This window comes from Mustela nigripes, chromosome 13, assembly GCF_022355385.1.
Source record: "Mustela nigripes isolate SB6536 chromosome 13, MUSNIG.SB6536, whole genome shotgun sequence".
NCBI classification, from domain to species: Eukaryota; Metazoa; Chordata; class Mammalia; order Carnivora; family Mustelidae; genus Mustela; species Mustela nigripes.
Window position 1 is genome coordinate 97,581,395 of NC_081569.1, and position 17,356 is coordinate 97,598,750.

The following is a 17,356-nucleotide window of genomic DNA, read 5'->3' on the forward strand; positions in this document are numbered from 1 at the left end:
GAATCTTTAGCTTTCATTTATCTTGATCTTGATCTAAATTTTGCTGTCCTAATTTTAAAAAGCAGGCTTGTTAACTCTACAGGTACAAAAATGCATTGATATCCTCTTTACCAACCTGACCTTGCTTTTAAAATGGGGGGAAATGATGCCTGGTAGATAAATGGAGATAATTTTAATTTCTGTGGTTATATAAATGTTGCCTATTTGTACTAATGTGTAACTATTCTAGGAAACAGGTATTTGAACATTTAGATTAATGCAGTATATTGGTTTTTGTATTTCTGTGACTGCCGAATGCTGCTAAATTCTTTGAGAGTGTGTGTGAGGAGGTGCTATTTATTTGTACGTGTGTTTTCCATTGAAAATGTTGCAGTACATCGTCCGTCCCTGTCTTCCTGCTCTGGGGGTGGGCTGAGGTAGGGAGGGTGTGACGCTGATATTTGTGTGAACTCGGGCTTGTGATGCTGAGCTTGGTTCATCTGCTTTCTCCTCCCTTCTCCTCACTCCTTCCCACCAGCGCCACAGCAACATCCTCAGAATCTGAGCGAACTGCGCCCAGCGCGGGCACAGAACCTCCCACCGCCAGCAACCTGCGGCCGGGGAGAAGAGCCAGCGCTTGACAGCGCCTCGCCGCCACCAGTCCCCAGACCACCATGGCCAAGAACCGTAGGGACAGAAACAGTTGGGGTGAGTAGCATATGGTGACTTCTGCAGCCTGCATGGGGACTGGCCCTCTGCTTTCTGCTTCTGGGGACAAGCGGGCCAAGGGCTGATCGGCGCCAGAGCCAGGGCTGGGAGACGGGCCACAACCGGGCTGCTCCCTGTAGGGCGGGAGAAAGCATGGCCGAGTGATACTGGGGTAGTCGGAATCGCGCTGTTGGGGAGGGCTGCGGCTTCTCGCAGGCCGGAGCCCCGGCTTCTCCCGCACTTTCCTCCCCCAGTCCGCCTCCTCACAGCATTTGGACAGCACCCGCCTGCAGCCTCCCGGGGACTCGTTGGTTCCGCTTTAGCGATCCGTTGGCAGGAAGGCGATGAGAGTAGGCAAGGGCTGTTGTTACCCGGCCGAGAGGGTTGAGGGGCGAGGGGTTGAGGATCCCTAACCTCCACCCGCTTCCTCGGGAGCTGCGAGCCCTTCCGCCTGGCAGGGCGCGGGCTCTCGAGCGGGCGGCGTGCTGGAACAATGAGGCAGAGCGCGCCGGGCCCGGTGGGAGCGTTGCGGACCTGAGCAACCCAGGAGAAGGGATGCCCGCTTGGGAGTACCCCAGCGCTGCAGTACTTGTTTTAATCTGGGGTTTGGGTGGGGAATGTGGGAGGAAGAGAAGCAAAGTTGTGGTTTCCAGCCGCGGCTCCACCCCACCTGGTACCCCATTCAGGCCAGCCCTAAGGGTGGCATTGTTCTTTGGTTTTACCTTTTGGAGATATTGGACTCATGATTCAGCACCAGGCCGAGGGGAGGGGGGAGGAGAGGCTGGGCCCAGTGGGTTCACGCCGCGAGTGGGTGGGCGGCGCTCACGCAGGCGGAGAAGAGAGAACGCAGTGATGCGGGAGAAATCACGGCCCCACCCGCTCTGCTGCTCCAGACTTGGTTCAGGACGGATCGTGTGGGCAGATTGGGCGTCTTTTTCTGCCTTAAGCTCCCGTTTTCTTCCAGTCACAGTACTAGCCCCACTACCATCTTAGGAACAAAAGCCTTTCAGGGCATTTTATTATCTGAACCAGAGCAGATCTTAGGTCACTGTTCCTTGGTGGGTATTTTGCTATTTTGGAAAGTTTACATCCACTAGGAGTTTGGAGCTCCTTGATTGTCTTCTGTGTCTCAGTGAGATCTCTTCTATAACTGTCCTTCAGACCAACAGGTATAAATTTAAATTTTAATTGGTTGGTTTTGCCTGACTTTTATCAAAAGACCCTGTCTCTCGTTGCCTTTCTGATTCGTCACAGGACCAACTTTACTCCCATTAGACAAGGTTTACATCTGAGAGATTATCCAAGATTTGTGGTAGGTGGGGGTGGGGGTGTTGGGGGGATGGGGGGGGGGGAGTTGGCCAAGGAGGTCTATCTTTAGCTGTCTGAATTTAAGGGAAGGCGGTTCCATTTTCTGAGATTACTAAACCCCAGTTTTACTAAGTGTGACTATTGCAGTAACACTGTTTTCTTTGCTTCTTATGAAATTATGAGTAAGCTTTCTCAGTGTCCTCCTACCACCATCCTTTTCCTTGGCCTCCAGAGTAGGAATTTCTTGAACACTCACAGTTAAGGTGTGTATGTTCAAGTCAGTTTTGGTCTTGATCTCTGTGCATTGTTGACTCAGACCTGTTAAAAGACACGCATGTGTAAATTTATTCTAAGGATTAAAATTTTTCTCCTTAGTGAAGCTTTGGGTCATTATTCTTCAGTATTTCTTTGGGTACAGATTTCTTATGTAGTGGAGGTTTTTTCTATCTCGGGGATATGGTTCTCAAATGGGATTTGCATAAAAATCACATTGGGGACTTTTTAGAAATGCATATTCCCACATCTTCCAGCTAGGGGTTTTTCCCCCTTTCTTTCTTATTTAAATTTTATTTATTTTTAAGTTTTAAAAGTTTTTATTTTAATTCCAGTTAGTGTAATGTTAGTTTCAGGTGTACAATGTAGTGATTCAACACTTCCATACAATACTGGGGTGCTCATCATGAGAAGTGCGCTCCTTAGTTCCCATCACCTGTTCAACCACCCCCCCACCCCCAGAACCATCAATTTGTTCTCTATAGTTAAGAGTCTGTTTCTTAGTTTCTCTTTTTTCCCTTTGTTCATTTGTTTTGTTTCTTAAATTCCACATATGAATGAAATCATATGGTCTTTGTCTTTCTCTGGTTTATTTTGCCTAGCGTAATACACTCAAGATCCATCCATGTCGCCGCAAGTCAATCAGAGCTTTTCAATCATTAGGTCTGAAATAGGGTCTAGGACTCTGTCTTTTAATTAGCATTTTAGGTGATTGATAAGCACTGGATTATTTCTATTTAATGGGAACATGTCCCAGACAGTTTACCCAGAAGTCATCAAGAGTTTCAACTTAAGTGGTAAATTAGGAAAAGAAATACTAAAGTCACTATGTGTTCAATGGACATTTTCACAGAAAAGAAATATTGAAATTGTGGAGTCTTGATGCTCTATGAAAATGCTTTACTACTCAGATTTTTCTTTGCTCTAAAGTATGAGACATAAATACATAAATGACTTAGAAAAATGTAGCATATAGAATAGAAAATAGAGGTTTCTGATGAAGATGTTAGCCGTGTCTGTCCTGATTCCCTTTCACTACTAGCACCTAGTGCAATGTCTACCACATAGTGGGCATTTAATAATAACAATAATAGCTAATGTCATTGAGCTAATATTATATGAAGTAGGTATTATAATCCTCAGTTTATATATCAAAGCAAAATGGTAGAGCCAGGATTCCAACTCTGACAGTTTGACTTCAGACTCTTGTGTCTTCACCACTATGCTATACTGCCTCTTTACTGAATGTTAATACCTTCTTCACTGTATACAACTGCAGTTTTCAAGGCACAGTTACCTGCATTATTGTATTTGATCTGCAGCTTCTTCAGGTGGCTAGACATAGGCTTTTGCAAATTAAAAACAAACAAACTGAATCTCAGGTGAAATAACTGAGCAAAAATCATATATTTAGTAAGTTAGAGGACTGAAATTAGAATGTAGAGTTATCTTCTGATTTATTTCCTATAACGTAATACTGTGGAATTAAAAAAAAAAGATTTTATTTATTTGAGAGAAAGAGTGTGCACAAGCAGTGGGAAGGGCAGAGGGAAAAGCAGACTTCCCTGCTGAGCAGGGAGCCTGAAGTGGGGCTCTATTCTAGAACCCTGAGGCTCAATCCTAGGACCCTGATATCAGGATCTGAGCTGAAGACAGACACTTAACAGACTGAGGCACCTGGGTGCCTCAGTACTGTGGAACGTTTTGTAAGATAATGGGCCATGGTGTGAGGGTAAGAGAAAAACAGGCTCCTGTAGAAGCCAGAGGTCTATGATGAGACCTCTAATTTCAGGTGATAGCTTATAAAAAATAAAAAAAATAAAAAACAAACAAAGAAACAAAAAAAAACAGTGAACTAACCTTGTCATCCAGCTAAAAACTTTTTAGACAAGTTAGAGTGCAGTGGGTGGAGGTCAAAGGTAGACTATTCAGAATTGGAAAATATGATGATTTCCAAGAAAAGGGTGAGAGAGATTTACAAAATCTGTGCAGGAAACATAAAATTCAGATAAGAATTCTGAGAACCATATCACAGCTAGTGTTTTTATTTGGGTAGTCAGAGACCTGTTAGGTTCTAATAGGGCCATGGAAACTACAGACCAGAAAATCATCTCTACTAACACCCAGAATTGGGGGTGGTGGTTGAGGATCATATCCAGAGAATACAACTGAGAAGCTGGTCTGTGAGTAGAATTGAGAATCCCAACACCTGTACCTAAGTCTGCACTGAATCAGAAGTTTATTTTTTTAATATATTTTTAAGACTTTATTTATTTATTTATTTGAGAGCAAAAAATTGAGCGAAGGAGAGCATGAGTGGGGGTAGCAGCAGAGGGAGAGAAAAGCAGGCTCCCCACAGCAGGGAGCCCAATGCAGGATTCTGATCCCAGGACCCTGCAATCATGACCTAAGCCATGACCTGAGCCAAAGGCAGCTGAGCCACTCAGGCACCCCTGAACCAGAAGTTTAAATAAATTTAAGTAGGGGTGCCTGGGTGGCTTAGAGGGTTAAGCCGTTGCTTTCGGCTCAGATCGTGATCTCAGGGTCCTGGGATCCAGCCCTGCATCGGGCTCTCTGCTCAGCAGGGAGCCTGCTTCCTCCTCTCTCTCTGTCTGCCTCTCTGCCTACTTGTGATCTCTGTCAAATAAATAAATAAAATCTTTAAAAAATAAATAAATAAATTTAAGCATTTGGAAGTCCATTCTTCAGAGGTAGACGTTATTATTCACATTTTAATATGAAAAGGAGTTCAAGGCTCAGAGCATGAGGATATGTGCCAGAGGCCACATAATTTATATAAATTATAAGATCCAAGATTTAAATTTAGGGTTGTTTGCTTCCCTAGTCCATATGATGAAGACAAGGAACTAAAATAATGTGCCAGAAAGGTCTCGTGGAAAGCCTATTTACGCTTAAGCTGGTATAAGAAATCAATGCTCCATAAACTTGATCACTTTGGACTAGAAAAGAAGGCAAAGAATGTACTAGTGTGAAAAATAAAGGATTCGGATGACTATCAGAGGCAGTAGCCCAGAAAGCAGTCTTTCATTGTTGGGCTTAGAGTTCAAGTACAAACTCTAGAAAGGGAACAGAAATGTATCCTTTTTAATTTCTTTTTGTTAATTACAACTGCTTAAAACTTGGGAGTCCACTCATGGGAATTTGGGTTTTCTACAATGTAAACAGAAACTCTCAGTGCAATGTTGCTTTTGAAAAATAAAATCTGTATGTCAGCTTCTTTTTTTTTTTTTTTTTAAAGATTTTATTTATTTATTTGACAGAGAGAAATTACAAGTACACTGAGAGGCAGGCAGAGAGAGAGAGAGAGAGAACGAAGCAGGCTCCCTGCTGAGCAGAGACCCTGATCACGACCCGAGCCGAAAGCAGCGGCTTAACCCACTGAGCCACCCAGGCGCCCCTGTATGTCAGCTTCTAATGCCCTTATTTAAATCAAAACAAAACAAAACAAAAAAACCCAACTATCTTAGCTTAAGTAAGCGTAGAGTGTCAATTTGTTGAAAAGGCATTTGTCAAAATACTAATTTTTAGATTTCTGTTTTTGTTTAATTTTTAGATTTCTGTAAGATTAAAAGTGATCTTGAATATAGAATAATTACTTCCTGCTCTTTCTTTTCCAGTTGTCTATATTCTATTTGTTTTGAAAGGAGACCATTTGTCCCTTTTTACTTGCCTCATTCTGTATGTATCTATTCCTCCTAAAACAAAATAAAATTTTTACTGAGTCATACATGTACTTTCCCTACAGACTCTCCCCTCCGATTTCACTAATTTAATTTACCTTCCTTACATCTTTTTTCAAATATATTCTTACTATACATAAATATTTTTTATACTTTTATCTTCTTATACCTTGTCTTGATGACTCCTGGGTTATATCTTTGCTCTGTTTCAAGCTCTGCTGCCTTTATTATCTGTAGAACCGGTAACTAGACTCTAAATAGAACCTGTGCTCATCAGGAAAATGATCTACTGTGAGATAAATTTAGTCATTAAAAAATAGTTGGGGTGTTTTTGAATTTAGAGGCTCTTCCTATTTTTCTATATAAAGTTTTGTGAAAAATATCTTTGTACAAATGAACATATTTAACATAGATGTTCACTTTTGAGGAGAATGGTAATGAGAATCTGCATTCCCCCTCCCAAGTGAAGAAATAAAACTTTATCAGTATTTGACACTGCCTATGTGTCCTTCCTTAATGGCATCTTCTCCTTACTCCCCTCCCAAAGATAAACACTTTCACAAATTTGGTGTTTCTCATTTCCTGATCATTTTTGTATACATTTAAATTGATCAGGAATGGGGCGCCTGGGTGGCTCAATGGCTTAAGCCACTGCCTTTGGCTCAGGTCATGATCTCAGGGTCCTGGGATCGAGCCCTGCATGGGGCTCTCTGCTCAGCGGTGAGCCTGCTTCCCCCTCTCTCTGCCTGCGTCTCTGCCTACTTGTGATCTCTCTTTCTCTCTCTCTGTCAAATAAATAAATAAAATCTTTTAAAAAAATGATCAGGAATGAGAAATGTACATATATATATAATGTATATATATAAATATATATGTATATATAAAAATATACATTTTATCATATCTATTATAATGGATGTGAAAATGGTATCTCATTGTGTTTTTTTCTATGTACCTTTTATTTTTTTGTCCCTCATTTCCTGGTTACTGTCCTTATGTGTTTAGTTGACTTTTCTGTCCTGTAATATTTTAATTCCCTTATCAATTATTGCTTATTTATAGTATGTGCTATGGTCTGAATATTGGTACCCTCCAAAATTCATATGTTGAAATCCTAATATCCTGTGTGATAGTATTAGGAAGTGGGGTCATTGGAGGATGGCTTAGGTCATGAGAATGGAACCCTCTGAATAAGATCAATGGGATTAACCACATTCTCTTAGAAGAGGCCCCAGAGTTCCCTAACTCTTTCTACCATGACAAGGTACAGTGAGGAGTCTACGACTTGGAGGAAGGCCCTCACCTGACTGTGCTGGCACCCTGATCTTGGCCCTCTAGTCTCCAGAACCGAGAACTGAATTTCATTGTTTCTAAACTACCCAGTCCAGGGGCGCCTGGGTGGCTCCGTCAGTTAAGCTACTGCCTTACCTTAGGTAATGATCTGGGGATGGAGCTCAGTGCAGCGTCTGCTTTTCCCTCTCCCTCTGCTCCTCCCCCTGCTCATGCTCTCACTCTTTCTCAAATGAGTAAAATCTTAAAACAACAACACTTATAAACTACCCAGTGGTGTTTTGTTATAGCAGCCTGAACTAAGGCATTCTGGAACTATTTTCTTTGTGGTTACCATAAGGATTATATTTAATATCCTAAAGCTATAGCTCTCTAATTTGAAATTATATCAGTTTAACGTCAATAACATACATAAATTCTGGTCCTTTATAGCTCCATTTGCACCCCTTTTACTTACTGATGTCACACAGTTACATCTGTATACATTATGTGTACAAAAACAAAAACTAGTAGTTTTTTTAAAAAATGCATTAGTCCCTGGCAGTGATGAGGAGGAAGTGGCCTCCGCGAGCTAGCCGCCCGCCTGAGCCTTCCCGCCGTGCCACCCCCAGGGCTCTTGTGCCTCAGGGCCCTGTGCGCAGGGATGTCCTAACTGATTTTAATTAAGAAGGATGTTACCGCTGTAACCTACTCTATACATTTTATAAAATAAAGTTTGGGAAAAGGAAAAAAAAATGCATTAGTCCCCAAAGAAGACCTACAGATGGCCACAGACACATGAAGAGATGCTCAGCATCTCTAGTCATTCGAAATGCATATCAAAATGACAACGACATACCACCTTACACTAGTCAGAATAGTAGAATAAAAAAGATAAGAAATAACAAGTGCTGGCAAAAATGTAGTGAGAAAAGAACCCTCACACATAATTGGTAGGACTATAAATTGGTGCAGCCACTATCGAAAACAGTATGGAGGTTCCTCAAAAAATTAAACATAGAAATACAGTATGATCCAGTAATTCCACTACTGGATATTTACCCAAAGAAAATGAAAAAACTAACTCCATATGTATGGTGTGTTATGTAATAATATCCCACACACTGGAATATTATTTAGCCATAAAAAGATGGGATCTTACCATTTGAACAACATAAATGGACCTAGAAGGTATTATGCTAAATGAAATAAGTCAAACAGAAAGACAAATGCCATATGATTTCACTATATGTGGAATCCAAAAACAAAACAAGCAAATAAACAAAAAGCTGAACCAGTTCTATAAATATAGAGAACAAGCTGATGGTTACCAGAGGGAAAGAGGGTGGGGAAGATGAGCAAAATGGGTAAAGGGGTGGGAGTGATACAGTCTTCCATATAGTTATGGAACTGTTCCATACAGTTATGGAACGAATAAGTCATAGGAATAAAAAAGGTACAGCATAGGGAGTATAATCGATGGTATTCTAATAGCGTTGTATAGTGACGGATAGTAGGTACACTCGTGGTAAACATAGCCTAATGTATACACTTGTGGAATCATTATATTGTATACCTGAAACTAATGTAACATTCTGTATCAATTATCCTTCAATAAAAAAAGTATTAGTTCCTTAAGTTTTAAGAAAACAAAATGTGAAACTACAAACAAAAGTTGTAACACTAGTTTTTAGACTAATAATTGGGGTTTTTTATAATATATTTTTCTCTTAAATGATGTAGAAAATAAAGGAGTTATGAAATGTTCAAATAATACTAGCTTCCATAATTGCCCATGTGTTTACTGAGATTTTTATTTCTTCAGATGGTTTCGAGTTACTGTCCAGTGGGCTTTCATTTCAACCTATAGGACTCCCTTTAACATTTCTTGCAGGGCAAGTGTAGCAGTAACAAACTTTCTCAGCTTTTGTTTATTTGAGAATGCCTTAATATCTCTCTCACTTTTGAAAGACAATTTTGCCAAGCAGAAGATTCTTTGTTGACATTTTTTTTTAAAAGCAGTTTGAATATATCAGCCCACTCACTGTATTCTAGACTCTAAAGTTTCTCATGAGAAATCTGCTGATATCCTTGAACATTCTTTGCACGTGATGTCAGTTGCTTTCAAACTTCTATCTTTGTCTTTACCTTTCAACAGTTTGGTTATAAATGTGTCTCAATGTGGGTCTCTAAGGTTATCCTGCTTGGAGTTAGTTGAACCTTAGATGTTTGCACTCATGTCTTTTATCAAGTTTGGGAAATTTAGGGCATTGTTTCTTCGAAAAATCTCTTTACCCCTTTCTCTCTCTTCTCCTTCTGGTACTCTTACAATTTCGTATGTTGCTCTGCTAGATGGTGTCCCACAGGTCCCTTAGACTCTGTTCACTTTTCTTCAGACTTCTTTCTTTTCTGCAGCTCTGATAATTTTGATCGCCCTATCACCAGCTGCTGATTGTTTTCCTCTGTCTTCTCAAATATTGCTATGAATGTCTCTTGTGAGCTTTTCAATTTAGTTACTGTACTTTTTAGCTCTAGAATTTCTTTTTGCTTTCTTTTAGGTCTCATATTTCTTTATCAATATTTCCATTTTGTTCAGTCATTGTTTTCTTGTCTTTCTCTGCATTTTCCTTTAGTTCTTTGAGCATTTTTAAGACAGTCACTTTAGTAAGGTGTTTGTCTAGTAGGCTTACCATCAGGTCTTTCTTTGGGACAGTTTCCTATTTCTTTGTATGCCTTGTGATTTGTGTTATTGAAAACTGGATATTTGAAGTTAATAATGAAATAAGAAATAAGAAAGTCAGATTCTCCCTTCCCTGGGGTTTTCTGGGTTTGGATTTTTTTTGGGTTTTTGTTTGTTTGTTTTAATATTTATAGGATGCTTTATACTGAGGATCAGCCTGAGGTGTAAACTTAAAATCTTCTGAGGTCTTTTTTTGGCCTGGGCCTTTTCCTGGGCATGTGTGGTGAGTTTCTGATTTTCCCTGTTTATGTAGTTGCTTCCGTCTTTAATGTCTGACTCCCAAAAGAGGAAAAAGTGAAAACTGAATAAGGGGGGAAAGTACTGGCCCTTTAAATTTCCCAGAAGTCACTTCACTAGAAGGAAGGAGCAGTTAACAATGGGGGAAAAATACAACTGTCCACCTCTATGTCTGCACCTTTGTGATAAGAGGCTATAATCAGCGATAGGAACACAGATTCCCCAATTTTTGGAGGACAGGGTCCTCATTGCATACCCTGACTTCTGCCAGTTGTGGGTAAGCCGCTGTGGGAACACGTGCCTGACTGCCACACAGCTGGGGAGGGAGGATCAGTACCTGCTGCTGACTTCAGAGTTGGAATTAACTTAAATTAAATGCATTTTTTATCATTCAAACCTTCCCCTGGAAGTTGTAAGACTTCAATAAATTCCAGAGTTCCGGTAGTTATATCAGATAGAATCTTCCAGTGTAAATATTTTCCTGGTGCTTCCTACTCTGCAGTCTTCCCAACTTCATTTTAAGCTCTGGAACCATTTGAATTTTATTTTTATGGATAGTGTGGTGTAGAGACTCTTTGATTTTTTTTCCTTATGGATAACCAAAGGTCCCAGGCCCATTATGGAATAATCCAATTGATAATCCACCCTCTCCCCCTGTTGATCTCCAAACTGCATTGTCAGATATTATTCCTGGATATGAGTGGGTCAGCTTCTGTGCTTCTTATTATGCTGCAGTGCGATTTGTCTATCTCTGTGTCAATAGCACGCGATTTTAGTTACTGTAGTTTCATAGTGTCTTTATATATGGTACAACAGATTGTTTCATTGTGATCTTATTTAAGGATGCTTTGAACTATTCTTTATTCTTGGCTTTTTGCTTCTGTGTACAATTTTAGAATTAGGTTTTCAAGTTCTTTGGAAAGCCCCGTTGAGATTTTTTTTTTTTTTATTAAAATTGTATTCAGTTAAGGGGCACCTGGGTGGCTTATTCTCTTAAGTGCCTGACTTTGACTCAGGTTGTGATCTCAGGGTCTTGGGATCAGGCCCTGTGTCGGGCTCCACAATCAGCTGGGAGTCTGCTTAGGATTCTCTCTCCCTCTCTCAAATAAATAAAATCTTAAAAAATATATTTAGTTTGTTGATTAATTTGATTAGAATCAATATTTTTAATTTGCTGATATTCCTATTCATGTACCTGGTATATTCTTCATTTATTTAGAATTTGCTTCATGATGTCTTTCAGTAGTTTAAAAACATTCCTTGGGGTGCCTGGGTGGCTCAGTTGGTTAAGTGTCTGCCTTTGGCTCAGGTCATAATCCCAGGGTCCTGGGATTGAGTCTGAAAATGGGCTCCCAGCTCAGCGGGGATTCTGCTTCTCCCTCAACCCTTCCCCTCTGCTTGTGATCTCTTTCACTTTCTCTCTCTCACTCAAATAAATAAACAAAATCTTAAAAAATTAAAAAAATAAATAAGTAAATAAAAATGAGTAGATGAATATCTTCCTTGAAGGACTGTCCTTTGTTAGATTTATTCTTATGTTCCTTATATTTTGTTGCTATGTTTTTTTTCCATGTTATATTTTTTTTTACTGGCTATTAATAGCACCGAAAAATCCAGTTGAATTTTAATATTTACCTTATAACTAGCAACCCTATAAACTCTCTTATTAATTCTAATAAACTGCCTTTTGAATCTATAGAATTTTCTACACAAGGAAGCATATCACCTGCAATAATGACAGCTTTATTCATTCCTTTTTAATCTTTATCTTTTAAGTCTTTTTCTTACCTTAGATTAAAAATGTTCTCTTTTATTCCTAAATAAAAGTCTTTTTAAAAGTCATCACTGGACTGCGGTAAGTGCTGTGAAATATGTAAGCCTGATGATTCACAGGCCTGTACCCCTGGGGCAAATAATACACTATATGTTAAATTTAAAAAAAGTCATCACTGGATATGGAATTATAATGAATACTTTTTCTGTATTTATTGAAATAATCATTCATTTGGTTCTTTTTAAATTTGTTCATATGTTTAATTACATTAAAATATCTTCTTTGTTGAGATGCCTACATGGCTCAGTCGGTTGAGTGTCTGCCTTCACCTCAGGTCATGATCCCAGGGTCCTGGGATCGAGCCCAGTGTGAGGCTCCCTACTCAGTGGGGAGTCTGCATCTCCCTTTCCCCTTTGCTTGTTCTCTTTCTCTCAAATAAATAAATAAGATCTTTTAAGTAAAATAAAATACCTTCTATGTTGAAGTAATCTTGCTTTCCTGGGATAAGTCCAGGAAGGAATATGTAAGATTAGACTGATCCAGTTTGGGAAAAGGAGTCTTTTAAACTATCTGAAACTGCTTTTTGCTTTATAATAAGATTTTGAACTATTGATTCAACTTCAATATTGGTTTTGGAACAATTAAATCTTTCTATTTCCTCTTGAGTCAGTTTTAGTAATTTCTATTTTTCTTGGAATCTGTCCATTTCATCAACTTGGCATGAGGTTGTTCTTAATTTTTTGTTATTTTCTACTTAATTTTGTGTTTCCCTTGTTATATTTTATTGTTTAATCCCTCTTTTTTCTTTCTTTTATATTTTATTTAATCAATATTATTTCCTTTTTGTATTCTTTTTGGTTTCATTCTTTTTTTTTTTTTGTAAGGTTTTATTTATATTTGGCAGACAGAAATCACAAGTAGACAGAGAGGCAGGCAGAGGGGGGTAGGAAGCAGGCTCCCTGCTGAGCAGAGAGCCGGATGCAGGACTCCATCCCAGGACCCTGGACCATGACCTGAGCTGAAGGCAGAGGCTTTAACCCAGTGAGCCACCCAGGCGTCCTCTTTGGTTTCATTCTATGTTCTCTTTTTAACTTAAAAAGCTGGGTACTGAGCTGATTAATTTTCAGCTTGTGTTCTTTTTCTGATATATGTATTTAGTTAGGGTAGGTTTTCTCTAAATACCAATATTGCTGTATCTTATATATGTTGATATGTAGTAGATTATTTCTCATTTAGTTTCAAATATTTTAAATGTATACAGTGGTTTGTTCCTTTATTCATGAATATATAGAAAGTACAGATTTTTCAGAGTGTCTGGCTGGCTCAGTCAGTGGACCATGCATCTCTTGATTTCAGGGTCATGAGTTCAAGCCCCACACTGGGTGTAGAGATTACTTAAAATTAAAATATTTTTTTAAAAGTATCAATTTTTCTAAATTTTTGCTACTGGTTTCATACTTAATCTTTCTCTAGTGAATATTGTATAGCAGATCACATTCTATGGTCATAAAAATGGTCCCTATCTATACTATCCAATATGGTAGCCACTAGCTGTATATGTTTCTGAGCAACTGAAGTATGGCTAATGAGGATGAGGACCAAATACTTACTTTTATTTAATTTTAATTAATTTAATTTAGACAGCCACATGCAGTTAGTTGCTACAATATTGGGTGGTTTGGGTGGTTCATGTTTATAGAATACCCATGTTGTGCACCCATGCTGTGCACTTTGTTGAAGCTTACATATATATATATATATATATATATATATATATATATATATATAGTTTATTATTATTATTATTTAGTTAGTACATGTTAATATAAATATTCCACAAAAGCCTGAAAAGCATTGTATACTTTCTACTTTTTGATACACTATGCTATATACATTTGCTAGCTCAAGCTATTTTGTTTAGAAAAAGAATGAATAATGAATGGGTTTATTTTAAAGATGAATAAATTAATATAAAGTACTTAAAGATTACACTTGCTGTCAAGTCGCTTTTTAAATTTTAATTCCACTATTGTTGACATAGTGTTATATTAGTTTCAGGTGTACAAAGTAGTGATTCAGCAATTCTCTATAGTTCAAGCTTACTAAATGCACTGTTCATGTCTTTCATACTCTTATTTCTGTACTGTTTTGTCTACAAGATACTGATATCTGATATATACTTTAAAATTCAGAAGAGATTTTAAAAGATGATAGTGGATTTGTCAATTTAACCATGATCTTCTATCAAGCTCATATTAACTTCTGAGCCATATTATTAGATACACACAAATGTGAACTTGTTATATTTTCCTGATGAATTGAGCATTTTATTTCTATGTAGTGAGCCTCTGTATCTGGAGTAACATTTTTTGTCCCAAAGTCTATTTTGTTTGATACTAATATAGATACTTCATATTTCTTTTTTTTTTAAGATTCCTTGTTTATTCATTTGAGAGAGACTGTGTGTGTGAGAGTATAGGCAAGGGGAAGGGTCAAAGGGAGAGGGAGAAGCAGGCTCCCTGCTCAGCAGGGTGCCTAACACGGGCTCAATTCCAGGACCTGAGGATCATGACCTGAATTGAAGGCAGATGTTTAACTGACTAAGCCACCCAGGCGCCCCTAAATGCTTCATATTTCTTTGGCTGATTTAGTTTGTGGGCCTACTGAGCAAAAGGGGCTGGAGCAGGAGGCTAACTGATATCCACAAAATGAGTCATCTTATCCATCTGATGTTTTAGTGCTTCCTGTGCAGTGAATGCCCTCTGGTGAATATTCAAACTGAATATACTTATACTCTATGCCCATTCCAGAGGTCTAGACTCATACTTCTTTAAAGTCCATGACCTGCTAGACAATATGTTAGCCATTGTCCATAAATTTGTAAAATTCAGTACTTCTGGCCTGTGCTGCAAGCCTCATGGGTGCTATCTGCCCTCATATCTATCTGTTCTATTAGAAGACAATAGAAGTTTATTTCCTGTCTCTTCCAGAGCTCATGAGTGCCTTTTGTGGACAAAATCTAAATCAGAACTCTGCTAAGAAGGGATTATAAGAATTGTAGTTCTGTAGTTCTCACACTTCCAGTCTGTGCAATATGGAAAAGAGATTAGAATAGTAGAGATAGACCTGAGCATGGCAATGTTCAGCAGAAAGGGGAACCAGCAGTTTCCAAATAGCTGACTCAAAGATGATTAAAGGATTTGCTTAGAAACCAAATACTTCTAAAATTGACTTTTTTCAGTGACTATAAATGCATTTGTATTTGTTTGTTTTCCTTAATGGGAATGATACTTCCCATCTGCTTTTTTCTTAAAATATGTCAACATGTTTTCTTACATTCTTATGATTAGATTTTTTTCTATAACGTGATTTCATATGGCTCCATATTTTGCATGATGTAGCTGTGACATAATTTATTTACAGTATCATACAGCTAGGCATTTAGATTGTTTGCAGTTTGTCACCCTATAAATAATATTATAATGAACCTGTTTGCATATAAATCCATATGCACAGTCCCAGTAATTTCCTTAGGATAAATTCCTGGAAATGGAATTGTTTTATTAAAGGGTATATTTATTTTTAAATGTTTTTGAATGTTTCCAACTCTAAGTATACAATTTGTCTTTGAACAACATAAGTTTGAAATGTGTTAGTAACACATATATGCAGATTTTTTTTCTTTTTAAAGATTCATCTATTAGTGTGTGTGTACACGTTGGGGGAGGGGGAAGGAGAGAGGGAGAGAATCTTAAGTAGACTCTAGCAGGGCTCAGTCCCACAATCCTGAGATCATGATTTGAGCCAAACTCAAGAGTCAGATGCTTAACTGACTGAGTCCCCCAGGTGCCCCCAAATTTTTGTTTTTGTTTTTAGTAATAGTACTGTAATTGTATTTCCTCTTCCTTCTGATTTTCTTAATTATGTTATCTTTTCTCTATCTAACTTTATTGTAGGAATACAGTATATAATACTTAAGGCATAGAAAATATGTTAATCAACTGCTGTTATTATTGGCCAATGGTAGGCTATAGTAGTTAATTTTTTGGAGAGTCAAAAGCTTTATGTGGATTTTTGGCACCCCTAATCCCCCATGTTGTTCAAGGGCCAAATGTATATATTTTTTAACCTTTGCAAGTTTTGATAGCTAAAAAGTTTATCTCCTTTAATTAGCATTTCTCCAGTTACTAGAAAGACTGAACATTTCCCTCTGTGTCTATTAACCATTAGTATTTCTTCTTTTTATTAGTTATATATCTCTCTGTTTAGGCCTTTTCACGTATATATGAACATATATGAAATATATATATATGTGTATGTGTGTATACACACACATGAGATTTAATTTTTGCTATGTACATATATGTATATACACACAGTGCCCTAGTCATGATGGCATTGTTCTTCTAGAGGCACCCATTGAATAGTTTATGCAGTGCTTTTGTATTTAATATAAATAAACAGCCTGTTAAATGACTCACTTACTCCTTCCAAGACTCTTAAGTTATAGGACCTGCATTATTCTTGTAATCCTCTTCCTCAATGTATTGCTAACAGCAGAACAATCAGAGTCTGCATAGTAGTGTTATGAAGTCTGATCTGTGTCTTCATCTCATTGTAGCTCAGATCTCTGTTCTTGCTCAAACACTCTGAAGGTAGTTTTTTTATGAGTTAATATTTGGTTTGTTTCCTTAACTCATTTTATCTCTTTCTGTATAAATCCTTTTGTTGTGATGTTGGAAGTCATTCTCAGTTATTCAGACAAATGTTTTCAGTCATCCTTCAAGTTTGTTTGTTTAAAAATAATAGTTTAAGAAAATATAGTGTATCATTTTAATTTCAGTTGCCAGGAAACAGTTTCCTAGGTGCCATGACTTTTCTCTATAATGGCTCAAATGTACTCATAGTTCATCATCTCGTGAGGCTTAATTTTTGTTGGAAAGAGGAAGTATGAATTTTTTCAAAGTTTACAATTAAGAAAATTAGAAATACATATCCATTGCATTTCTAGTATATTAAAATGAGTCTTCTCCATATTTAAAATTTTTGAAGATTGGCTTTCAATATATATAAATTCATAGCTGGGTGACCAGCTTCCAGTGATGTAGAATACTAGATAGAATGGATAAGTTCCTGAAGCCCCTTTACTGAATATAAGATCCAGTGTATAAAAAGGTGAAACAATATTATTTTTTGGTTCTCTCCTTGTGAGCCATACATTTGTAGCATCCATAGTGAAATGCTAATTCCTATCTGGTTTGCATCTAACCTGTTTTCTGCTTCTTCCCCTTTTAAAAACGTGCGTAGTGTTCGGGGAGTTGAAAATAAGTTTAGTTTAGCAAAACATACATAAGAAGGTAGAAATCT

At 37.9% G+C, this 17,356-nt stretch overlaps 1 protein-coding gene across 2 annotated transcripts in view; it reads left to right on the plus strand.

Moving 5' to 3' along the window:
* Positions 1-562: 562 nt before the first annotated feature.
* ATL1 (atlastin GTPase 1) overlaps positions 563-17,356 on the plus strand; it is a 70,686-nt gene continuing 53,892 nt past the window's right edge. For both annotated transcript variants that reach the window (XM_059373160.1, XM_059373161.1), the window contains exon 1: positions 563-687. In XM_059373160.1, the coding sequence (XP_059229143.1) occupies positions 654-687 (34 nt within the window). In that variant the 5' untranslated portion in view covers positions 563-653. The remainder of the gene's footprint in view (positions 688-17,356) is intronic.